Source organism: Mirounga leonina, unplaced genomic scaffold, assembly GCF_011800145.1.
Source record: "Mirounga leonina isolate KUSES-001 unplaced genomic scaffold, KU_Mleo_1.0 Mir_150, whole genome shotgun sequence".
Classification (NCBI taxonomy): domain Eukaryota; kingdom Metazoa; phylum Chordata; class Mammalia; order Carnivora; family Phocidae; genus Mirounga; species Mirounga leonina.
The window spans coordinates 21536583-21562322 of NW_023270374.1; the positions used below are offsets into that span (position 1 = coordinate 21536583).

The following is a 25740-nucleotide window of genomic DNA, read 5'->3' on the forward strand; positions in this document are numbered from 1 at the left end:
GAAAATTTCCTAAATGCTGTAATGAAAATAAAGCAAGGCAATAAGATAAAAAATTGGAGTAAATGAGAGCCAAGTATCTTTCCAGGCCACTGTTCTACTTCCAAGGGTAATTTGCTAGAGCTTTGTACCTAAGAGATCGCAGCCCCCTTATCTTGAGAAGGCCTTTGACTCTCACTCCAGGGCTGCTATTGATGATATTCTAAACTAGAAGAATGGTCCCCGAGTCCTTATCCTAGCCTCTAGTCACTGAAATTCTGAAGTATTTAGAGGGAAGTGTATTAAAGACTGCAACTTAGTTTGAAGTCATCAAAAATAAGGTGGATAAGTAAGATGAATAGAGGGATGGAGAGATGTGTGATAAAGTAATATAGTAAAATACTAATGGCAGAATCTAGGTGGTGGGTATACAGGTGTTCACTGTAAAATTCTTTCAACTTAGCTGTATGTCTGAAAGTTTTCGTGATAAAATGTTAGGGGGAAATCAGGGTTTAACTTTACAAAAAAGTACACTGCCTTTAATTTTCAGACAACTCTCTTGTTGGACCACTCTGCTGATTTCTGAGATAGAAGGCTGATGGGCTGTGCCTGTGATTCCAAAAACTGGCCACATTGCCAGTTCTATACACTCTTCCAGAGCCTCGCCTCTCCCCTACCAAGAGATGGAGTCGATCTCCACTTGAAATGGGGTGGGACTGCCCTAACCAACAGAATGTGGCAGGTATTGAGTGGCCCTGTGCGACTTCCAAAGCTAGATTGGGGAAGGCAGTACAGTTCTGCGCAGCTCTCTTGGGATGCTGCCCTTGGAACCTGGCCGCCATGTTGTGAGCTCTGCTGGGTTGTAGGTGCCCTGGCCAACAACCCCAGCTAAGGTTCCAGTCAACAACCAGCTTCAGCTGCCAGACTTGTGAGTTGCCAATCCTTCCGATGATTTCAGCCCCCAGCTATCAAGTCATCCCCCCACCTTTGAGTCTTCTAGCTGATGTCCCAATTATTGTGGAGCAGACACAAGCCACCATTTTATCCTGTCCAGATTCTTGACCCACGTAGTAAGAGGTGAGCATAATAAATGGCTGTTTTACAATGTGATGTATATCCCCTTGGAAGCTATTCAAAGTTACAAATCAGGTGGAGGAAGAAGAAAAAGAAACAGCTTACCAGGCCCTGAGTCTCCCACTCTTTTCAGGCACTCATTTCAAGTCAACTGTAAAGGCATTAAGAGGGGAAAACCAGAAGCTCCAGGAAGGCCTGCCCTCCCTCTGGGCTTTGGTTTCCTCCTTTGTCCTCCTTCTAGACGAAGGGCGCAAAAAGAGGAAAAGGAAATGCCCTCAGTGTTGGGTGGGGGCACGGGCCATGAAGTTCACGTAACCGGAGTGTACGCTGAAGGCCAGAGATGGACATCTGCAGGGCCAAGAAAGCACTGCTGCTGATGGGGATGGAGCCTCTGTTCGGGGTCAGGTAGAGCCAGGGGTGGCTCGTTTGTAGTTCTTCCTTGGCAGAATTGAGATGTTCCATCCTCCTTTTCTCTTCAGCCCCGAGACCACGTAGGAGTTGCTCACCACTGTTAGGTGGGCGTGGTTTGTGAAGGCTCTTTCTCTAACCCTCTAACACGCCGGCCACACTCTCATCGGCCCTCCAACCCTTACTGTAGTGCGAATGGGGGCCTTGCCTCAGGCTCCTCCACTCAGAGGGCCCGATTTCAGTCATCCCTCTTCTGTCACAATAGCTGAGGAGAAGCTCTGAGACCCCCACAAGCGCCATCGGGTTTCAAATCCCAGTTTTGCCATATACGCCCTGTTACCACACCTCCTCAGTCCTCAATCTCCTCTTCTGTAACATGGGGCGATGTTACCGATCTCACAGGGCTGTCTTGTGGAATAAACGAAATAGCAATGGTGAAGTGTTTAGCATGGTTCTTGTGTGTATGTGTATAACGCTTTTCAGATTGGCTCTTGATGGGCTGCTGCTGGAGTTCTGCACAGCTCCCCGTAATCTTCCTAGGGGCTGGGAGCTTAGTTACAGGACTTTCTGCGGTAACTGTGGAGAGGGGCAGGTCTCTTGTAAATATCGCTGAGGAGCTCCCCCTCCAGCCCCAACACAATCAAACACACAGAGTTTTGCTGAAGTGTCTGGATGGTTCTGCCTCCAGCATGCTTTCGCTTAGGCTAGACTGCATGAGACAAGTGCTCTAAAATGTCCCAACTTTATTTACAATCAGACCCCCGGCTCCCACCCCACCCCAGCTCCTAGGTTTAGCTCAGCTCTAAAGAAGCTGGATAAGCAGTGACGCTTCTGCCAAGCCTAGAGCGCAGGGTGACGTACAGGGTGAGCCCTTCACTTCTTCTGGGCTTGTGCCCTAGCCCGCTGAATCTTGTCGGCCGTGGCCGCGTCTGCCGTTCCAGTGCAGTGGGACAACACAAGAGTCAGCTCTGCTTCGTTCCGGTGCTCAATGGCCACATCTGCGGCCTGAGCCACATCCCTGTGGTTTGAGGAGGAGGGGAGAAGGTGTCAGGCTGCCCAAGGGCACAGACCGTGCCCCTCATCAGCACCCTGGCTCAGCCACCCAGCACCCACAGGGCTCTCAGCCGACGCACCCAACGAGAAGCAAGGCCTTGACCTTCTGCTCAGGACCCACGCGGGAGGCATACTTCTTGGCCTCATATTTGTTGTGTTGTTTCATGCAGATCTCGACAAAGGGCTTAGGAGAAGTTGGGGAGAAGGAGAAGATAAGGCAGCGCCTTCCTGTCCTCTCTCTTATGAGCAAAAGCCCCACGGACGCATGGTCCCTGTGTATTTCATACGCCCTTCAGTGTGCATAATCTCGCCCCACCCCCGCCCTGACACACATACAACAGTTGTGATCTCTGCAGCCTCAGGGCAGGAACCACCTATACCACAGATCTGTTAGAGCCTTGTCCATGCTGCCACTCCACCATCTGAGGCTACCCTCTCGCAACAGGAGTCCCTTGCCTTCTCAGGGCCTGCGTTTTCTCTCACGGCTGCCCTTATCCCACCTATCCGACACACCACTGAACCACCTGCCACAGAAAACAATCCCCCTTGGTCTCGTCCACTGCCTCCCGAACATGCCCCCCTCAGTGCCCTTCCACGCCCTACTTCCATGAGACTTTCCCTTCGGCACACGGTGCCCGCAGTGGGCCTCCTTGAGGAGAGCAGCTCATTCCTTCTCTGGCCAACATCTGTGGGCTAACTCGGGCCCACTTGCCCACAGACCTAGCCCACGAGTGTGTTAACTATGTGGGAGGGCTGAATAGATGCAGGAATGGGCCATCTGCCTGTCTCTGGGCCTGATCCCCTCCCCAGGACTACACCCCTGGGCGTGGGGTCCACGCAGGGCCCCTGCCTCACCAGGTAGCCAATGGGCGATTTCTTGCTCTTAGAAAACTTCTCTAGCTCCTCCCAGTCTTCCAGATCCGCCAGGGCGGTCAGCTTCAGCCACCAGAGCCTGCAGGGAAGCTGGGCTCGCAGGTGTTGCGGGGCCGGAGGGCGGTCCCAGGACCTACCCGCGGCCCAAGCCTCACCTACCTCTTGTCCGGAATGCGGAAGTCACGTGCCAGCTGCTCTGCGCGCTTGCTGTGGCCGCCGAGGACGAGGGTGGTGACCGTGTCGTGCAGAGACAGGTCCACGAAGTGGCCCCCCAGCTCATCTTCCAGGCGCCGCTGCAGCCGCAGGAGCCGCATTTGATCCTCCGTGGCCTGGGGCAGAGATGAGGCCAGATGGGGTCGGACGGGGCCAAGGGACAAGGAGGCAAGACCGGAGCAGAGGAGGTCCTCAGAAAAGAGTAAGGCAAACCTTGGCTGCGAACTCATTCTTGGCCTTGTAGAAGGCGTCAGCTGCCATCTGCAGAGCCGCGACTCGCCCCTCGATACGCTACAGGGGCAAGCAGGGAAGCCTGAGCTCACAGCACCAAGGACATCAGCCTTCCCTACTCGGGCTACACTTCTCTCCCCGGTCCCTGCGCCCAGGGTCGCCAGGGCCAGCTTTAGCCGCTGGGGGCACCACCCCAGTGTCCCTAGTGGGGAGGCGGGCTCCCCCGGGACCGACCACCATCCTGGCTTCATATCTTCTCAGACTCTCCCGAAACAGTGAGGACCAGTTGGGGTGTGTACCAGATAGGAGGCCCAGATGCCTGGAGAAGGAGCCCCACCAGCAGCCCAGCCCACAGGCCCCACCCACTCTGTGGACCTCAGACCTCCTCTGCAGCATAGCTGGCTCGGATGTGGAAGCTGCCCAGCTCCTGGTGGTTGTCATCCTGATTGTAAAGGTCCTTCAGTGTCTCTAGCTCCTGATGCTTACAGAACTGGGGCCATGGACAGGCAGTCAGTCAGCAAGGCCAGCTCAGGGGCTCAGGAGATTCCAGCCCCACCCCTGCCCAGGGCACACACCTGTCGGTACAAACTCAGGGCCATGGGCTGGTTCCGAAGAGTCATGAAAAAGTCTCCTCGGTTTAGCTCATTCTTCAGGTGCAGCAACACCGTGAACACTAAGGAACGATAAGGTGGTGTGGGGACTTTGGCCCGGCCCCGTGCTTAGCCCAGGGGTCCCAGCCTTGCCCTCTCTCAAACCCTGCTCACCCAGATCAGTGTCTCCACTCTCGATGGCCTTGCTCAGTGCCAGTTTGCTTCTCTTCATCTTTAGGAGAAGGGGTACCTGCTCCCCAGAGCGTGGCTCATACTCCAGCAGCTGTGGGGTGGGGAGAAAGGCACAGAGAGAAGGAGCTGGACTGGGGGCCTCAAATACCAGTGTCAGAGCATCTGGGGAGGGCTGGGCACCCACACCTTGATGGCCAGCTCCGTGCGGCCACAGCCATAGGCCCGTGCAGCAATGTCGGAGTAAGAGACGCCTGGTGTGTCTCCCAGCTTCTGGTTAATGGCCCGAGCAACATCCTCGTCGGACACATCCTTCTGTTGCACCTGCAGATAGAGGGTGGTTGTCACACACACCTGGATCTCACCCTTCACCCCCCTGCCCACACTGGCCCTGGATCAGGACTTCCCCCTTCAGCTCTACACTTCGTATTTCCCACAGCCCATGGGGGCCTGGAATCCTCTAAATGACTTTGAAGCTCACCCTACGTCCTCACCTTGTAGCAGGCCCAGTGGGCCAGGATCCTGCTGACGCCCTGCACTTCAGGAAGGCGCAGGTACTCACAGATCTGGATCGCCAGGGGGTAAAGCCTCCTCAACACCAGCCTGGCAGGCAAGGGGATAAAACATATGGGGGTGAGGTGGGACAGAAAGAGAGGGCAGAGTGGCCCCAGCCTGTAACTCGGGCCTCCCAGCTCCCAAAGAAATGGGTGAGCAGTGACCACAAGAAGCCAGCAGGGGCCGTACCACCTGCCCACAAAGAGCCCTCCTCCCACAACCCTGGGGCTTACTGTACCTGTCCAGCAGCACCTGGATGGTGAGCTGCTTGTATCTGCATTTTACCTGGTTAAGGATCCAGCTGGGGTATGAGCCCTATTTGCCAAGGACTTGCAGGCAGCGTCTTCAGCCCCATCCCCTTCCCCCACCGCCACTGACCGTAAACATCCTCGCAGCTCGTTTGAGGATACTGGCTATAAGTGAGGGGGATCCCAATGTGGTAGTCCCGAATGGCATTCAGCACACGCAGGTCCTGACACATGCGCACGAAGCTGTCAGGTGGAAATCTGTCGAGGAAACACTTTCCAAAGGAGGCCGCCTGAGAAGAGCCAGAGGGCAACAGAGGAGATCTTACCGGTCGCCCCACCCCTCCTTCTAGGGCACCCGCCCCGCCCAGCACCCACCACCCAGCCCCTCTGGCCAGACCAACCCTGAGCAGACTCTTCTGCATGTCTGGCCGATGCTCATGTCCCGCAGCCTCGATGCACTGCTGCACGGCCTGGGTCAGCTGCCCCAGCTCCTGGATCTCCCGTAGGTACTCATCTGCCTTCTGGCTCTCTTTCTAGGGGGTGGGGGAGGGTGCCAGGGATGGGGTGATATGATAGAGAACACCCCCATGTCTGGTCCCCCCACCCCTCTGGGTTGTGGTTCAAATGGGCTGGTATGGAGGGGCTGCAGAGGCCAAAGCCCAAAATCCCTTAGCCCACAGTCTACCCAAGGTACCCATACATCCCCTGCCATATCCGCCACAATTGCTGGCAAGGAGCTTTGATGGTAGCCCGGACTGGTGCCTGGGCTGGGCATAGTAGGGGTTCCCTGCACCTCCCCATCACCACAGGGAGGACACCATGTCACTTCAGTCTACCTGAGCTGGCTCTCCCCAGCCCAGTGTCCTGCCTGGATTCCTCTCTTGACAAGTGGCACCTGGCTGAGTCTACCTTGCCCAGCCAGGGGCATGGGGCTGAGCCAATTAGGAAGGGGAAGGAGAAGAACATCCTGGGATCCAGGAAGAAGCCTAGGGCTTTACCTCGTACTCTTTCTGGGCCTCCAACAACAGTGCTCCAGGGGCCATCGAGGCAATTTTGAAGATCTCCTCGCTGGCCACTAGGAGAAAGTGTTGGTGAGTGTTGGGAGGGCAGGGAATCCTCAGCACTGCCTCAATGCCCTGATCCTGCCCTGGGTCCCATGGTATCCTGTGAGGGCCTCACCTGGAACCTCATGCAGGAACTCGTGGGTGCTACAAGAGAAGATGCGGACCCCATCCAGCTCAGGCACCAGGTAGGAATCTTCATCCAGCACAAACCCGAGCTTGGTCAAGGTTCCCAAGAATACCCAGAAATGGGGCGGGGCAGGTGACCCTCCCTCTCCTCCTTTCCCCTCCCACTCCCCTGCAGGCAGCCCTCCAAGGATACTGGATGCTCTCAGGTGCGTCACCCACCACCATTAGCCGCCTCTCCCAGGCCACCACGACAGCCCTCTCTTTGCTCCGAGGACGGCTGCACCTGTGGGCAACATCACACAATCTGGGACACATACAGGACCCTGGGCCCACAGACACGTCTCCTACCTTCCCACATCACTGCTTACAGCCGGCGTTGGGACAGCCCTGAACATGTGTGCTACCCCTTATCCCGTTCCTCTGACCAACATCTGCTCCCCTCTCCCCCTGTGCTGTCAGCTCCCAGGGGCATCTGGGGCCCACAAGGGGACAGGGGTTTCCCTCAAGTATGCACTGGCAGAGATGATAAAATGCAAGCTCCACCTGGCTTGGCCATTAGACAAGATGAATGAAGGTGTCCCAGGAAACAAGGCTGTGCCCACCCCCAACATAAGACCCCCATCCTCACCAGACCATCTGCTTGGGGGGGGCCCGGATGTTGCAGTTGAACTCACACAGCTTCTCCTGAAAGGGTGCAGGGAACATCATGGCCCTGTCCCGGTAGTCACCAGTCTGGTTAAAAAGCCCTTCCCCTACTGCTAACAGATCTTTCCTGGACAAGGTAGGGTGCCCCCACGTTGTCCCAGGATCACACCTTGAGTGATGCCGTCCCCATCCAGATGTAGCCTGTGTCTGTGAAGAGTGCCAGATGGCGGTAGGTGAAGGAGACTGCCATCTGCAGGAAACTGCTCACTCCGGGGGCCAGGCCAGGGGGCGTCTGGGACAGGCCAGGGAGGACACCAGATGTTTTCTCGGAGCTTCCCCCACTGCCTCCCTCACTCCCTTCCTTCCATTTCACTCCCACTCAGGGCCCTCACCACTGCCGAGCAGGCTGCATGGTCAAGGAGGTAAAGATCAGGCCCCACGGCCAGAAGAATGTGTGCAACTCGGTCCTGGCACAGTGTGGTCCAACACGAGGGTGCACTCTGCAGACCTGCGGCCGGGGAAGGGGACAACTTCAGGACAACCAGAGCCCACAGCTTCTGCCTCTCTTGCCGGACCCCCCCACCCCCCGGGTCTGGAGGCACATCTGTTGGCGCTTGAATGTCTGTCTCAGGGATACCAGGGCTCACCCGGCACCTCCGGCATCCGGCGAAGTTTGAGATCACCCACATTGGCGCTGAGCGTAAAGCGGTGGGCCCCAGTGAGGATGGCCACCCCCGAACCAAACTCAGTATGGAAGATCCGGGCGTCTAGGACCCGGTTCTGGAGCACCTCCTGGGGAGAGGGGCCATGAGTTGAGGGAGCCAGAGTCCCAGACTCCATCCCTTTCCCCAGTCCCCTGCAGTCCCTACATTGCCCATGCTGAAGTGTCTCCGGAAGTCGCCATGAAGCCCATAGACCAGCACTACACCATCTTCCTGCACGCAGAGCAGCTCCTCCTCAGCTGACCAGCCTAGGGACACCACGGGCCCACTCTTCCACTGCAGAAGAGACGGAGGTTCCTGAGGCTGTCCTTGGGACACAGACCCAGCCTAGCCCCCAGGGGGGGATCAGGGTGCTCACCAGTAGACTGGCCAGAGGCAGGCCAGAGGCAGAGTAGATCTCAAGCACTGGCCGTATGCTGGCCGCCTTCTCCTTCCGCCACGGGTTCCTCAACAGTGCTGTAGTTGAAGAAGAGATTTTCTGTCCAGTTCCCCAGGCCCACCCCATATGAAGCAAGCTTCAGAACCAAAATTTAAAGCATCTTAGCAGGGGGTGAGAAATGGGGGGGGAAGAGGGGTGGCCACGTTAGCAAGAACCACCTGACAGCAAGGACTCCAGGCATCATGCACCTTGAGTTCACCCCATTGTCCCAGAATATGCAGTGGCAGAGGGGTGACATACCAATGGGGCCCCCATAGGGCGCAGCGGCTACCAGGCAGTCCCTGAGTTCCTCCTTCAGGTCCCAGTCCATGCTGTACAGCTCATACTTCCTGCCCACACAGAGGCAAGCAGAAATTAGCCTCCTCATGACCCTGCGTCCAGATGGATTGAGCCCAGAGGAACCCCTAAAGCCTCCATTTGTCCTTCACAGGGCAGGCAAGGCCCCCCACAGGTGGGGGAGGGCGATGACTAGAAACAGCTCGGGCAACTGACCACATGCATGCTTAGGGACAGCAGGTGATGGAGCAGAGGCTGTTGGCAGGGCAGGACGTGGTTCGTTGGGCAAGTGTCCGAGGATGGCAGGAGCTCCTGGCACAAGAGACAGGCTACTTGGTCAATATCCAGGGCATAAACTAAGGTAGGACTAGGGTGCGGTGGCTGGCTTGGGCCTCCATTAGCAGGAAATCAGACCCTCTAAGGGGGGTCTCTCAGGGCAGGCAACCTTTCTTCTATTTCTGGTTTTGTTTTTTTTTTTTAAAGATTTTATTTATTTATTTGAGAGAGAGAGAATGAGAGAGAGCACATGAGAGGGGGGAGGGTCAGAGGGAGAAGCAGACTCCCTGCCGAGCAGGGAGCCCGATGCGGGACTCGATCCAGGGACTCCAGGATCATGACCTGAGCCGAAGGCAGTCGCCCAACCAACTGAGCCACCCAGGCACCCCTATTTCTGGTTTTTAACACCAAAGCAGGTTGTCCAGCCAGGGGTCCCCCTCAACGCTTGCCGATAATGATCTCCATTTTAGAGGCACTTAGTTAGCAGTACTTGAAAGAAATCCCAGAGGAGTTCTTCAGTGACTCCAGAGCTGGGGGGACAGAGTCCTGGGATAGAGATGTCAATCTCTGAATGCTCAGCTTATGGGAGTAACAGAAATCACAAGCTGGCACGAGATGACTGCAATCTGAGATGGGCGTGGGTCGCCAAGAGTGTGTGTGGCATGAAGATGGAGTAGGAGGCCTGAGGCATGCCATCATTTGAAGGCTGGAGGTGGGGACAAGGGGACGGAAAAGGAGTGGGCCTTATCCCAGGAAGCCAAGAGAAAGCAGTGTTTAAGGGGAGTGTTTCCTCCAGTATCATTTCCGGAGCCTTCCTGATAAGAATCAGAAAGATGCCTACCATTATCTTCTATTTGACATTCTTCTTGGGGTTCTAGCAAAATAATTTAAGAAAAAAAATAAAAAGAGGTTTATATTTCGGAGAAGGAGTGAGTTTGCTGCTATTCACAAATAATGTGATTGTCTACTTAGAAAATCCAAAGCAGGCTATGGAATAATGAACAAAAGAGCTCAGGAGAGTGATCAACAAAAACCTACATATTTTCTATACTGATAAATTTTATATATCATAGCAAGAATCAATTAGAATATGACTTTAAAAGACCCTAATCATGATGGCAATAAAAGAAGAGATAATAAAATAAAATAATAGAAACAAGATAATAATAATAAATATATTATATATATATAAACAAATAATAAAAAATAAAAACAAGAATGAACCTAACAGAAGTTTTTACAAAATACAACCATGGGGTGGGCGGAAAGAGAAGTGACCCAGGAAACAGACTCTTAACTATAGAGAACAAACTGAGGGTGATGGGAGGGGAGAGGGTGAGGGGTGGGGCTGGGGTGGGGGGGTTGGTTAAATAGGTGATGGGAATTAAGAAGGGCACTGCTGAGATGGGCACCAGGTGTTTTCTGTAGTGACCAATCACTAAATTCTACACCTGAAACTAACATTACACTGTATGATAATGAACTGGAATTTAAATAAAAACTTGAAAGAGGGGGGCGCCTGGGTGGCTCAGTTGGTTAAGCGACTGTCTTCGGCTCAGGTCATGATCCTGGAGTCCCTGGATTGAGTCCCGCATCGGGCTCCCTGCTCGGCAGGGAGTCTGCTTCGTCCTCTGACCCTCCCCCCTCTCATGTGCTCTCTCTTTCTCTCATTCTCTCTATTTCAAATAAATAAATAAAATCTTTTTTTTTTAAAGATTTTATTTATTTGACAGAGAGAGATACAGCGAGAGAGGGAACATAAGCAGGGGGAGTGGGAGAGGGAAAAGCAGGCTTCCAGCAGAGCAGGGAGCCCAATGTGGGGCTCGATCCCAGGACCCTGGGATCATGACCTGAGCTGAAGGCAGATGCTTAACAACTGAGCCACCCAGGCGCCCCAATAAATAAAATCTTTAAAAAAAAAAAAAACTTGAAAGAGGGACATCTAGGTGGCTCAGGTCATGATCTTAGGGTCCTGGGATTGAGTCCCTCATCGGGCTCCCTGCTCAGCTGGGAGTCTGCTTCTCCTTCTATCCCTCCCCCTGCTTGTATTTGTGCTCGTTCTCTCTCTCTCTCAAAAATAAATAAAATCTTTAAAAAAAAAAAGAAAAAAAAAGTTAAAAAAAAATCAAATCAAATCAGTTTACTCAAAGATATAGAAAACCTGGAGGAACATGCCAAACTGATCTATGAATGCATGAGAACTCCAATAGAAACCACTCCCAGGGGCACCTGGGTGGCTCAGTTGTTAAGGGTCTGCCTTCGGCACAGGTCATGATCCCAGGGTCCTGGGATCGAGCCCCACATCAGGCTCCCTGCTCCGCGGGAAGCCTGCTTCTCCCTCTCCCACTCCCCCTGCTTGTGTTCCCTCTCTCACTGTCTTTCTCTCTCTGTCAAATAAATAAATAAATAAAATTAAAAAAAAAAAAACACAAAAAAACCCCACTCCCATCTTTGGGGGTGGGGGAAGCACAAACTGATTCTTTTTTTAAAAAAAAAATAGGCTCCACACCCGGCACGGGCCCAATGCAGGGCTTGAAATCATGACCCTGAGATGGAGAACTGAGCTGAGATCAAGAGTCAGATGCTTAACTGACTGAGCTATCCAGGCATCCCAGCACATACGGATTCTAAATCTCACTTGCAGAAAAAAAAAAAAATCATTTTAAACAGAAAATGCTGAAAAATATTTTAAAATATTTTGAAAATAAGAGAACAGATATATGTCAGATATCAAATACACAATATAAAACTAAAGTTAATTAAAACTGTTGTTCTGGCACAGGAATAAGCAAATAGATTGATGGAAGAAGAGGCCAGAAAAAGAACTGGGAATTGAGCATGTAATAAAGATGGCATTTCAGATTGCTGCAAATGGATACTTGAAATGAGACAATGGGCCATATGGGAAGAATTGCAATAAACACTATTTCATTACTTAATCTCTACAATAAAATATTTTCCAGATGGAATTCAAGATTTAAATGTTAAAAAAAAAAAAATCAAGCCAGGGCACATGGGTGGCTCGGTTGTTAAGCATCTGCCTTCGGCTGGGGTGCCTGGGTGGCTCAGTTGGTTAAGCGACTGCCTTCGGCTCAGGTCATGATCCTGGAGTCCTGGGATCGAGTCCCGCATCGGGCTCCCTGCTCGGCAGGGAGTCTGCTTCTCCCTCTGACCCTCCCCCCCTCTCATGTGCTCGCTCTCTCTAGCTCATTCTCTCTCTCAAATAAATAAATAAAATCTTTAAAAAAAAAAAAAAAGCATCTGCCTTCGGCTCAGGTCATGATCCCAGGGTCCTGGGATTGAGCCTCACATCGGGCTCCCTGCACAGTGGGAAGCCTGCTTCTCCCTCTCCTGCTCCCCCTGCTTGTGTTCCCTCTCTCGCTGTCTCTCTCTCTGTCAAATAAATAAATAAATAAAATCTTAAAAAAAAAAATCAAGCCATATAAGAACAAATCTTGGCTATTTTTACACTCTCAAAGAGAAACAATTTCTAAGCATGATATATAACCCAGAAGTCACAGAAAAAGAACGAGTCTAAATAAAAAGGGCTTCTAGGGGCGCCTGGGTGTGGGCTCAGTCGTTAAGCGTCTGCCTTCGGCTCAGGTCATGATCCCAGAATCCTGGGATCGAGCCCCACATCGGGCTGCCTGCTCAGTGGGAAGCCTGCTTCTCCTTCTCCCACTCCCCCTGCTTGTGTTCCCTCTCTCGCTGTGTCTGTCAAATAAATAAATAAAATCTTAAAAAAAAAAAAAAGGGCTTCTGTACACTTCTATATAAAAAGGAGTAAAAACAATATGTATGTTTTGTATTTGCTTCTATTTGAAAAACAAGAAATTCTGGAAAGATTTCTAAGAATCTAGTAACTGGTGACTGGTAGGTGAGGGGGTGGAATCAGTTGAATAAGGACAGGGACAGAATGAGACTTTGAGTTTTTAAATCACATTACGGGTTATTTATTAAAATGATTAACATTAAAAAACTTTTACACATTAAAAAAAATCCATGGAAAACAAACTAGGAAAACAAATAATGAAAAGGGAAAAATTATGACACATGTGAAAAGCAGGTACTTTTCTTAAAAATACAAAAGGCTCTAAGAAATTTTTTAAAGAAGATTTTATTTATTCATTTGAGAGAGAGAGCACACAAGCAGGGAGGAGGGGCTGAGGGAGAAGGAGAAGCAGACTCCCTGTTGAACAGGGAGCCCACCTCGGGGCTTGATCCCAGGACCCTGGCATCATGACTTGAGCTAAAGGCAGATGCTCAATGGACTGAGACACCCAGGTGCCCTGGCTCTAAGTAATTTTTAAAAATGAAAATAAAACCAAAAGAAAAATGGCCAAGGGCTATAATCATACTATCTTATGTGAAAATATTTAGAAACTAAACAAGAGTGACTGGGTGGCTCAGTTGGCGAAGGTGAAGCGCCTGCCTTCGGCTCAGGTCATGATCTCAGGGTCCTGGGATCAAGTCCCACATCAGGTTCCCTGCAGGCAGGGAGCCTGCTTCTTCCTCTGCCTGCTGCTCCCCCTGCTTGTGCGTGTGTGCTCTCTCTCTCTGACAGATAAATAAATAAAATCTTTAAAAAAATAAAAATATAAAAATGAATACGTGTCAAGTGACCTACATGAGAAGATATTTGTAACATTTCTAACAAAGGGTTAATATGGAGACCATGTAAAGAGCTCCTTTTTACACCAATGGAAACAACACAATGGAAAAATAGTCAAAGAATATGAAGACATACCTAATGACTATGTAAATATGAATTTAAATTATTTTTTATGTTTTGGCTATCTGACAAAAAAATAAGGGGATAAGAGCATCCAATATTGTTGAAGATGTGGAAAAATGAACACTTTCACACATATTAGGTGGGTGTATAAATTGGTTCAGCCCTTATGGAAGAAAATGAAGTGCTATCTATCCAACTTTTAAATGTGCAGACCCTCTGACTTAGCAACTTCCTTCTAAGAGTCTAACTTCTAAAACTACTTGCACGAGTACACAAAGGTATGAATTTATTGCAGCACTATTTAAAACAGTTCTCTCCCTTGGGCGCCTGGGTGGCTCAGTTGGTTAAGTGACTGCCTTCGGCTCAGGTCATGATCCTGGAGTCCCAGGATCGAGTCCCGCATCGGGCTCCCTGCTCGGCAGGGAGTCTGCTTCTCCCTCTGACCCTCCCCCCTCTCATGCTCTCTCTCTCTCATTCTCTCTCAAATAAATAAATAAAATCTTTAAAAAAAATTTTTTTAAATAAAAAAATAAAAATAAAATAATTCTCTCCCAAATCCTGGAAAAACCTCCTGGGGTTTTAACCATGGGGCTGGTTAAATAAACTATGGGATGCCCATTCTGGGGAATATTATGTGGCCACTGATAGGGTGAGTCCGTGTACTGACATGAAATGATCTCTAGATGTCCTGTTAAGTAAAAAAAAAAAAAAAAAAAAAAAAGCTGCAGCTCCATAGGAACTATATGAACCCATTTATTTTATACAAAAACTAAGCACATATTTTTGACAAGCATATTTACGTGTAACTACATGTGTGTGTGTAAAGACAGAAAAAAACCGCTCAGAGACATGAAGCTGCACTGAGCTAGAGACAGTGGTTACCTGTGCGGAGGGTGGTGAATGGAGGGATGATGGAGGACTGCTTATTTTTAGACTTTTGCATTATTTGAATTTTTGATAACACATACATATTTTTTGAGATTTTGTTACTAAAACTGTTGCATGAGAATCTGACGGGAAAATAGATGTTCACACGACCTAGTATGCCAGTTATCAATTTATTGCCACTCAGCTCCAAATTCACTCTCCAATACTGTGATAACAAACAGCATTTCTTTACGCCTTTCTCCTTCACCGTGAGTGTGATCTTAACCTTTCTCAGTAGAGGGCGCCTGGAGGGACCCTGCTGGAAGAAAGAGCTCTCTGAGTGCTCCCAGTCGGGGCAGAGCCGGCCAGCAGCCAGGGTATGAGGACATCTCTCAGTTATGCAGCAGCAACCTCAAAGGTTCGCCTGGAATGGTGATCACCTTCCCATGGCTCCCTGGAGAGACACCACACTCCTAGGCTCCTGCTCACACCAGGCTCTACCTCCTCGGCTGCCAAGATGCCCGTCCCCTCGCTCTCCTCCTTCCACGGACCACCCCCCTCTGCACACCTGTGCACCCAATTACTGCTTGTGGCTCAGCGTACAGACACCACGTGCTCCGGGCTGCACCAGCAGCCCCATTCCATCGCATGCCCACACACTTGGCCACCAACTGCAGCTCACCTGTGTCCCCCTACCTCTGAACCCCAGAGCATTGTTTCTTGCTTGCCCGGCAACTGGGGACCAGCTCTGGCCCAGGCAAACCAGCGAACTCTGCTTTCCAGTGACCTGCAATTTTATCTTCGCCATCAGGATCTGAACCCCAGCGTGGGGAGGGGCTTCCCTTCCAAGTGTGTCTTTCCTCGGGTGCTCTCCCTCAGCCCTAGGTTATCATACAAAATTTTCTTATATCTTACAGTTACTCTTTTATCACAGTTTCATAATTCTTTATGTTTATCAAACTTTCTCAGTTTAAGGCTCCTGATTGGGTCCAAACTGATATAAACTTGGGGCAGGGAGTGGTCCAGAAGACAGCCCCCTAAAGATGAGATTTGGGGATTGGTTTGGTTTTGTGCTTGGGCCTGAGTGCAGTACTGAGCTCCCGGTCATGGGAAACGAATGCTAGTCACCTACTTCAGGCAGCAGCATCACAATTAATCAAGCCTGCAGTTTGCTGTGATGAAATATCAAGTCAAACATGTACCTTAGGAGTGACTTCTGTGCCTGACCGTGGGCTAGATCATTTTGAGTGCACTTGAACATTTAAGAGAAAACGACAAGCTTGGATCCATTAACTTTCAGCTCAAGTCATGGCTCTGAGAAGCAGAAAGCTTCCATGATAGCCCTAAAAGAATCTCTTAGTTCTTACAGCCACAAAGCTGCTACTGCTAAAAACCGAACACAAAATTTAATTGCGTGGGCTGTTAAATTATAACAGTTGAATTCACCAACACACCATTTTTCAAGTGAAAGTTAACAGCATTGATCAGGACAAGAATTTGGATCCTGAAACTTAAAAACAGTCCAAGGAGACTAGCCTTCAGCTGCTTGAAAACCCTGTGATAACCTCACTTGGGGTAGATGTCTTGGGAGCCTCCCTCCCCAAGGCTGACCTGGTTAACACTACTGCTGAGTGGCTAATATGCCAACAGCAGAGACTAATATCTGGTCCCAATATGGCACCATTTCTGGAGGGACAAGCCTGCAAGTTGATTACATATGACTTTACAAGGGAGGATGTAGCCATCAGCATCCAAACCCACTGGTCAATCGCAACTTCGCTCATAGTGAGCAATCCGATGTAAGATCCTTCCAGATGTGATGCCGCATAAATACCACAGCATCACCTATGAAACGTTTCTGCCAAAAATGTTCACCCTGAAATCTATTCAAGCCTCTAGATCTAATATACAGTTTCAGGAAATACAGGCTATGATAGAGAATAAAGTTCAAAGGCACCACAGGGAAGCAATGGGACAAATCAAGAAAGTTATTCATCTCTTAAACAAGTCAATGTCATGAAAACAAAAGGTAAGGGCAGGAGTGGGGATAGTAATGTTCAAGTTTACAAAAGACTTAAGAGAGGTAAACAAACGAGGAATTCTAGTTTGGGTCTTGATTTGAACAAACTGGTTATAAAAAGACACTTTGAAGACAACTGGAGAAGTATTAAGGACTGGTTGTTAGACGATTTTAAATGTTAACTTTGTTAGGTGTAAAAGAGTATTGCAGATTTATAGGAAAGACTGCATTTTTATAGGAAAAAAATGTCATTTTTTAAAAGTAATACACATTGATGTTGTGTAATTTATTTTTTTTAAAGATTTTATTTTTAAATAATCTCCACACCCAACGTGGGGCTCTAACTTATAACCCTAAGATCAAGAGTTGCATGCTCTAGCAAATGAGCCAGTCAGGCACCCCTGCCATTTACTTTAAAATACAACAGAAAGGGGCGCCTGGGTGGCTCAGCTGAGCATCAGACTCTTGGTTTCAACTCAGGTCATGATCTCAGGGTCTTGGGATCAGCCCCGAGTCACGCTCAGTGCAGAGTCTGCTTGTCTCTCTCCCTCCCCTTCTGCCCCCTACCCCCCGCCAAGCAGCTCTCTCTCTCTCCCAAATAAAATCTTTTTTTTTTTTAAAGATTTTATTTATTTATTCATGAGAGATAGAGAGAGAGAGAGGCAGAGGCAGAGGGAGAAGCAGGCTCCCCGCGGAGCAGGGAGCCCGATGCGGGACTCGATCCCAGGACCCTGGGATCATGACCTGAGCTGAAGGCAGACGCTTAACCGACTGAGCCACCCAGGCGTCCCTAAAATCTTTTTTTTTTTAAGATTTTATTTATTTATTTGAGAGAGAAAGAATGAGAGATAGAGAGCATGAGAGGGAGGAGGATCAGAGGGAGAAGCAGACTCCCTGCTGAGCTGGGAGCCTGATGCGGGACTCGATCCTGGGACTCCAGGATCATGACCTGAGCTGAAGGCAGTCGCTTAACCAACTGGGCCACCCAGGCACCCCTCTTGTTTTTTTAAGATTTTATTTATTTATTTGACAGAGAGAGACACAGCGATGGAGGGAACACAAGCAGGGGGAGTGGGAGAGGGAGAAGCAGGTTCCCCGCTGAGCAGGGAGCCCGATGCGGGGTTCGATCCCAGGACCCTGGGGAACATGACCTGAGCTAAAGGCAGACGCTTAACAACTGAGCCACCCAGGCGCCCCCCCCAAATAAAATCTTTTAAAAAAATAAAATACACCAGGGGGCGCCTGGGTGGCTCAGTCGTTAAGCGTCTGCCTTCGGCTCAGGTCATGATCTCGGGGTCCTGGGATTGAGCCCCACATCGGGCTCCCTGCTCAGCAGGAAGCCTGCTTCTCCGTCTCCCACTCCCCCTGCTTGTGTTCCCTCTCTCGCTGTGTCTCTCTCTGTCAAATAGATAAGTAAAATCTTTAAAAAAAAAATAAATAAATAAAATAAAATACACCAGAAAAAGTATTTGATTGAAAAGATGTGTCTGGGAAAAAAAAAAAAAAAAAAAGATGTGTCTGGAGTTAGCTTTTAAATAGTCCCAAAAAAGTGTGTAAAAGAGGGAAAGGTAAAGATGAAAAGAAAATGACAGTGTTGATCTTTACTGCAGCTGGATGAGGAGTACATGGGTGTCCACTAAATTACTCTTACTATGTTTACATATATTTGAAATTTTTCTTTTTCTTTTTTTTTTTTTAAGATTTTGTTTATTTATTTGACAGAGAGAGCGCATAAGCAGGCAGAGCAGCAGGCTGAGGGAGGAGAAGCAGACTCTCGCTGAGCAGGGAGCCCAACACGGGGCTCGATCCCAGGACCCTAGGACCATGACCTGAGCTGAAGGCAGCCACTTAACAAACTGAGCCACCCAGGTGCCCCTGAACTTTTTCTTAATAAAATATTTTAACTTCCAAAGTGCTGAAGCAAAGATTGCAACACAACAATTTTTAAGCCCAAGTGATGATGATGTACTTTGTTGTACACCTGAAAATGTTCCTAGTAGAAGGCTGAATTCAATTCCCAAGAAAGAAGTGAGGACTCCTCTTTATCCAGTGTTCCAGGGAGTGAAGCTCAGATGAGGCCTGAGATCTGTCCACTGAAGTGACAGAATGTCACTAAGAACAAGGTGGTCAGACCAGAGTGACTGGTCAGTGGGAAGAGAGAAAACAGAAGCAAATGTAGATGGCGGTCTTTGGACCTTTGGCTGGAGTGGGTAGAGAAAAATGGGGTGAGAAGGAGGGACCTGCGGAATGGGGGAGTTTATTTTTTGTTAGGATGGGGAGATACAGATCAAATTTCTAGGACCCATCCCAGAGATAAGGGAGTATGTCTGGCTATGGAAGCTTCACCTAGCCACCATCTCAGGTGATCTTGATGCAAGGGGTCCTGGACAACAGGTGGAGAAACACTGTAGCTGAAGGAGGGTGTGGGTGGACGGCACATAGTTTCTGGGAGGACAGGGAGACAGGGGCACATCTCACCGGGTCAGGTTTGGTAGGGGAAAGTCTAGGCCTTCTATGCAGACTTCCAGTTCTCTCGATGACTTCCAGTTCTCTCAGAAATACAAGGTGAAGTCAACTGTTAGGGAGGAGAGGCCAGGGAGACTATGATTTTCAGTATTTCCGAATTATTTCAATTGTTTCTTTGTGTAATCTTTTCAGATTACACAATGCCTCGTGATGAGTGTAGGCTGACCCCCCATAAAAAGACTGAGGACCCAGTTGAGGCTGGTGGGCATCGATCTGCTGTAGTCCCAACCTGGCTGTGTGTGGCCTGCCTGGCAGCACTGAGCAGCAGCCTAGGCACAGGGAGAGACGGTGAGTGCTTGGTGCACTGGGAGGTGGCTCCGTGCCAGGCAGGTGCAACCAAAGGACAAAGGAACAAGGTTGTCAGGGGAAAGGCAAGAAACTGAAATGACTGACTGTGAGTGTACTCCAAACTGGACAGGGAGGGACACATTTATAGAAGTGGGCTCTGCATGCGGACAGAAAGAGAAGGTTTCTGTCCGCATGCAGACAGTGAGGTTGAAGGACAGGTGTATCAGGAGGTATCAGAGTATCAGTGAGGACAGGAGCTTATGGTCAGACAGGGGGCTGCCTGAATTGAGTGTTTCAGAGGTGAAGCAATTCTGGAAGAGCACAGGTGCAGGGTGGAGGGTGGCTGATGTAGAGAAAATCACTTGAGTAGAGCTCAGGGAACCGTGAAGACAGGTGGCCACGTAAGTCACTCTGGAAAGTGGCAAGAGCTGGGATACGCAGGACGCCGTCCAGTCAAACAGTCAGTGAGGGATGTGGTTCAGGAGGTTGGCAGCACAGACCTGGCTGGGAAGGAGGCAGAGCCCCTCCAAGGGGGATAGGAGTAAGGGTCAGGGAGTCAAGAGCAACAAAACACGGACTACCTCCCCAGGCCTTTGAGGTAAAGAAAGCTTCCCAGGGACAGCTGAGTGACTCAAGCTGTGCTCAAAGGGTGGCATGGGGTATGGAGACGCAGAGTGAAGGGCAGCAGGGAGGGCGGCCTCTCAGAAGAGCCTAGGGGTGTGGACTCTTGTAAGGACAGCCATACCTTCGATCAGGAAGGCCAGTCATATCTTTCTCTTCTACTTCCAGGTCCTGGAAGTGGAAATCTCAGCAGCAGTAAACAGACCCTGGATTCCAATACAAGGAAATCACTAAACCTAGCAGCTTCTCGTAGCCTCGATACCAGCCCCCTCCAGGAAACACTGAAGAAACCCCTGTGGCTGTGCAACTGGATTTCTGGAAAAGTACGCTCCACCACAGTGCGAGAAGAGCCCTTGTGTGAAAATAGGTGATCTCCAGCCTTTGCCTCCAGGACCCAGGCTGGACTACTGGGCCACTGGGGAGGGAGAGGCACATCAGGTCTAGCCTTGGGGAATAATCTATTCCAAAATCTTCAGGTCCAAGAAAGCCCATCATCACTCCTGAAATCCTATGACTCCAATTTGCCTCAAAAATAAATACTATTGGGGCACCTGGGTGGCTCAGTCATTAAACGTCTGCCTTCAGCTCAGGTTGTGGTCCCAGGATCCTGGAATCAAGCCCCACATCGGGCTCCCTGCTCAGCAGGAAGCCTCCTTCTCCCTCTCCCACTCCCCCTGCTTGTGTTCCTGCTCTCGCTGTCTCTTTCTCTCTGTGAAATAAATAAATAAAATCTTTTAAAAATAAATAAATAAATACTATCAGGGCGCCTGGCTGGCTCAGCTGGTGGAGCGTACAACTCTTGATCTTAGGGTTGTGAGTTTGAGCCCCACGTTGTAGACATTACTTAAAAATAAAGTCTTTAAAAAATAAAAATAAATACTACTAAAGAACTCCTGTACATTGTTGGTGGAATGTAAAATGGTGTAGCTGCCAAGGAAGAGTCTGATGGTTCTTCAAATAAATAAACACAGAATTACATGTTATCCAGCAATTCTATTCAGGGTATATATCCAAAAGAACTGAAAATAGTCTCAAAGGGACATTTGTACACCCAGGTTCATAGCAGCATTATTCATAATAGCCATGAGATAGAAGTAACCCAAGTATCCATTGATGGTATATTGCATAAATAAAATGTGTTATATACGTACAATATTATTCAGCCTTAAGAAGGAATGAAATTTTAACATAGGCTACAATATGGGTAAGTCTTGAGGACAGGACAGTATGCCAAGTGAAATAAACCAGTCGCAAAAAGGCAAATACTGTATGCTTCCACTCTCTACCATAGTCAAATTCATAGAAACAGAAAACAGAATGGTGGCTGGGGGAAGGGGAACATGGGGAGTTATTATTTAATGGTTATAGAATTTCAACTTTGCAAGATGAAAAAGTTCTGGAGATTTCACTGCACAACATGAATATACTTAACACTACTGGACTATCCTTTAGAAGGTTAAGGTAGTGAATTTTTTTTTTTTTTAAAGATTTTATTTATTTATTTGAGACAGAGAGAATGAGAGAGAGAGAGCACATGAGAGGGGGGAGGGTCAGAGGCAGAAGCAGGCTCCCTGCCGAGCAGGGAGCCCGATGCGGGACTCGATCCAGGGACTCCAGGATCATGACCTGAGCCGAAGGCAGTCGCTTAACCAACTGAGCCACCCAGGCGCCCCTAAGGTAGTGAATTTTATGTTATGTATATTTAACCACCATTTTTAAAGATTTATTTTTTATTTCTGGGGGGAGGGGCAGAGGGAGAGGGAGAGAGAGAATCTCAAGCAGACTCCCCGCTGAGCAGGGAGCCCGACACGGGGCTTGATCTCACAACCCTGAGATCATGACCTGAGGCGAAATCAAGAGTTGGATGCCCAACTGACTGAGCCACCCAGACGCCCCTAACCACAACTTTTTTAAAATGTTCAGATTTAGGGACACCTGGCTGGCTCAGTCAGTAGAACGTGTGACTCTTGCTTTTGGGGGTGTAAGTTTGAGCCCCATGTTGGGTGTAGAGATTATTTAAAAATAAAATCTTAAAAAAAATGTTTGTGTTTATATGTCCACCCCCAAAAAAAACCCCTACTAAAATAGTCAAATCTCTCTTCTAAGAACAGTTTCAGGAGTACATAATGTATCTTGTCTCCTTTCCCTTACCATAAGGGATGTTTCTACTAAAGTACCTGAAGCAATGTGTCCAAAACCAAGCTAACCCTTTCCCCACAAAACTCACTCTCCTTTCTCATCTTAAGCCAAAAATCCAGTCATTCTCAATTCCTTGCTCTACCTCTTTCCTACCCAGTGCAACCCATGACAATCTCCTTTGATTTTGTTCCCTAAAACTCTTCTGACGCATCCCCTTCTATTTCCAACATTATTGCCCCAGTGTTCCCCATCATCAACCTCTCCCTGGCCTATTGCTTGCTCCTTCCGAAAGGAACTTACTTATTTACACACACATACACACACACAAACACATACACTCCTGGCAATCCAGCCACACTGGCTCTCTTTGTTTAGATGATTGAGAGTGTCCTAGTCTTTCCAGCCTCAGGACCTTTGTATATGCTCTTTTTCATCACACTCCCTGCACCTACGTTTACTCATCTCCTGGATGAGACATTATTGTTTCCTTCATTAAGTCTTCTTTACTTCTAACCTCCCAGTCTATTATACTCTCTTAGGACCTTATAGCTCTCCTTTACAGTGATTATGATTAAACAAATACTGAGTCATTAATGGTTATCAACTGTCTCTCCTGCTGGCTATAAGCTCTATGAGAGCAGACAGGGTCCATGTCTCTTTATTGGTTGATACACATTCAGCCCTGCAAAGGGTTGGGCAAAATTAATAAACAGGATTAATCCAAGTTTGGTTTTCAAGATAAAAATGGCTTAAATTCTGGAGCCCTATAAGAACTAGTAACCATGCCCTCTCTTTCCCTTCCCAAATTCAGTGAGCTTTCCAGAACATTACTTCCAACACAAAAGAATCCTGTCCTGCAGACAGGACTCGAAATGCAATGCTTGTATCATTCATTTACTTATTGGAACATGTCCTGGCATAAAGCTATGCACAAATATGAGTAAAACCAAATAGCTGCATTTAAAATATTTCCACTCTGGCGAAGCTAGAATATGCTGTATTTTCCTGTTAAAACAACAACAACCAAAAACCCTATGCTTTAACACAGGTTCTAGAAGAACACTGGATTCAAAGCCTGGCTCCACCACTTACCAGCTGTGTAACCTGGCCACCTAACCTCTCTGTGCCTCAGTTTCCTTATTAGTAAGATGGGGCTAATAACGATACCTACCTCATGGGGTCATGAGACAAACAAGTTAATACATATAAAATACTTAACATAGTGTCTAGTACACAGAACGGCTCAACATCCATTATCGAAAATCATACATCCTCCACAGCAAGGCTTAGACCTCTATTCTTTCTGGCAGCACACCACAGGTAAGATGGCTAGCCAGATAGGTCATGTCTGTGGCATGCACTCAACACTTAGACTCATTTAAAACTTCCCTGGTGGGGGCGCCTGGGTGGCTCAGTCGGTTAAGCGACTGCCTTCGGCTCAGGTCATGATCCTGGAGTCCCGGATCGAGTCCCACATCGGGCTCCCTGCTCGGCGGGGAGTCTGCTTCTCCTCCCTCTGACCTCCTCCCTCTCCTGCTCTCTGTCTCTCGTTCTCTCTCTCTCAAATAAATAAAATCTTTAAAAAAAAAAAAACAACAAAACTTCCCTGGTGTATCAACAAAGCTAAGACTGCATGTGAGAAACAGGAGTTCTGTGGTAATGAGGTAATCGTCTTTAGCATTCTCTGGTTTAACAAACTTTTGTAGGCGACATGTATTTTCCAAAGTAATACAAGTTCATATTTTTAAAAGCGTACGATGTATGAAACACTAAGTTACATGGCTGCTTTGGTCAAATGGCATACCTTCTCCACAAAAACAGTTGAAATCGTTGTTACTTCCTACTGACCTTACTGCTTTTTAATTAAATTTCTGCATTTTTTTCATACTGCATATTTCATATGCATATTTATAAGAGGTAAGAATTATGAATAAACAACAAATGCAACAGATCTCTAAAAATCGCCACAAAAACATTTGTCCTTCTTGGAATGTTAAGAGCTGACATTCTGGGGCGCCTGGGTGGCTCAGATGGTTAAGCGCCTGCCTTCGGCTCAGGCCATGATCTCCAGGGTCCTGGGATCCAGCCCCAGGTCCAGGCTCCCTGCTCAGCGTGGAGTCTGCTTCTCACTATCCCTCTGCCTCTCCCTTTGCTTGTGCTCTCTCTCTCAAATGAATAAATTTAAAAAATCTTAAAAAAAAAAAGGAGCTGACATTCTGTGTATCAAAAATTACACTGAAAAGTTTTAACATGTGAATAACAATGGTATAGTTTCACTAACACAAAAGAGTACTTTGTACTGAAATACGACCCCAGTGCAGTATCTTCATAACCTTTAGTCGACACCAATAATGTATTTTTAAAATTGTATTGGGCAAGTACTACGTAACAGGCACTGTTCTAAAGATGTATTGGACATAGATAAACATAGTCTTGGCCCTCCAGGAACTTAGTTTAGCAGAAGAATCCTATGCAAATATTGCCCTACTGTGCTATTCATAACAGACCATAACACTGGGCCCATGAGGCCGAAAGGAAAGTCAGCTGATTCTACTGGAAATGGATCAGAGAAGATTTTAGAAAGAACCCTTGAACTAAGCCCTGAAAGATGAGCAAAAATTCTTCAGTGAGATAGAGGGCAATGGCAGTACCCACAGAAGGAACTGCAGGCTGGTTGCAAACATGGGAAGCCATGAAACATCGTGGTGTACTGGGGTCCCGTAATTCTGTGCAACTAGAATGCAAGACTTGGGTAGGAGGGGGGCAGACGGAGCTGGAGACTATAAATAGAGGCTGACTTACAGATGTTCCAATAGGAGTTTATATGTTACCCTACAAAGAAGCGACGCCACTGAAAAATCCTTATCAGGGTAATGATGTGATCGGTTTACACTTCACTTCAATCGTTTAGGACTCTACGACTCCCATGAGACGGTTATCCCTAGCTGAGGGTCCTCACTCGCGGGGCCCCTGGATTCGCCCCCTTCTCCCAGTTTGCTGTTACCCCACCCGCCGTGCGATCCCGCCTCCCGCGGAGCGCCCCTGTAGTCCGACTTTGGCAGCACTTCCCCGCAGGAGACTGGACACTCGCTGTCACCCGCAGGCCGTCCCCTCAACGTGGCATCTGAGCATCCTTTCGGAGGCTGACAGATCTGAGCTTCGGCTTTGGGCTCTGCCCCTACTCGTGTGACCGCGGTGTGATTGCCTCAGTTTCCTTCCTGGAGCTGGGGAAGGCCCGGCCCCCTGGCCATTAGGCGGCTGTGCGTTAAGTGGTAGACGCCGGGGGAGAGCCGGCGAGGGGCGGACCCCAGCGCCCACAGTGACGGGGGCGCGCGCCGCCGGCTCCGCCCGAAGACTCAAGGCGGCGGGCGAGCGGGGTAAGCCGGGCCGTGGGCGGGAGGGCGGGGCGGCTCACCGGTAAAAAGCAGAATCCCCGAGCGGGTTCCAATCCGCCGTGTAGCAGTCCATGGCTGGTGCAGGCGGCGGCTGGGCAGCGCCGAAGGGACACCCGCCTAGCACGGGCTCCGGGCCGGCACTTCCGCTTCCGCCCGTCCGGGTCACGTGGCGAGGATGCCGCCACGGCCAT

At 49.0% G+C, this 25740-nt stretch overlaps 1 protein-coding gene across 3 annotated transcripts; it reads right to left on the reverse strand.

Annotated features, from left to right (window-relative positions):
- VPS16 (VPS16 core subunit of CORVET and HOPS complexes) lies at positions 1-25703 on the reverse strand. Of its 3 annotated transcripts, none has more exons than XM_035006006.1 (25): positions 25570-25655; positions 8899-8994; positions 8647-8735; positions 8326-8423; positions 8115-8243; positions 7893-8037; positions 7638-7753; positions 7415-7537; positions 7229-7284; positions 6794-6883; positions 6590-6684; positions 6409-6485; positions 5812-5943; positions 5573-5700; positions 5401-5436; positions 5102-5210; positions 4797-4931; positions 4593-4701; positions 4404-4501; positions 4211-4318; positions 3811-3888; positions 3544-3713; positions 3367-3463; positions 2592-2695; positions 1-2476 (listed from the first exon to the last, which is right to left on the reverse strand). In XM_035006006.1, exons 2-25 carry the CDS (start codon positions 8901-8903, stop codon positions 2332-2334), a joined length of 2472 nt encoding a protein of 823 aa, XP_034861897.1. In that variant the 5' UTR covers positions 8904-8994; positions 25570-25655; the 3' UTR covers positions 1-2331. The 3 variants fall into 3 exon arrangements, with proteins under 3 accessions (XP_034861897.1, XP_034861896.1, XP_034861895.1); XM_035006005.1 differs by lacking the exon at positions 8899-8994 and adding an exon at positions 20140-20221 and having other exon boundaries at positions 25570-25646; XM_035006004.1 differs by lacking the exon at positions 8899-8994 and having other exon boundaries at positions 25570-25703.
- Positions 25704-25740: the final 37 nt, after the last annotated feature.

Bases quoted from the DNA above. Each gene is read 5' to 3' on its own strand.
- VPS16 (XM_035006004.1), bottom strand. From the start codon at position 25,622: ATGGACTGCTACACGGCGGATTGGAACCCGCTCGGGGATTCTGCTTTT. The intron at 8,736-25,569 runs GTGAGCCGCCCC...CTGTGTGGGCAG, and splicing joins GGGGATTCTGCTTTTTACCG to GAAGTATGAGCTGTACAGCA. The intron at 5,701-5,811 runs GTTGGTCTGGCC...GGCTCTTCTCAG, and splicing joins TGCAGAAGAGTCTGCTCAGG to GCGGCCTCCTTTGGAAAGTG.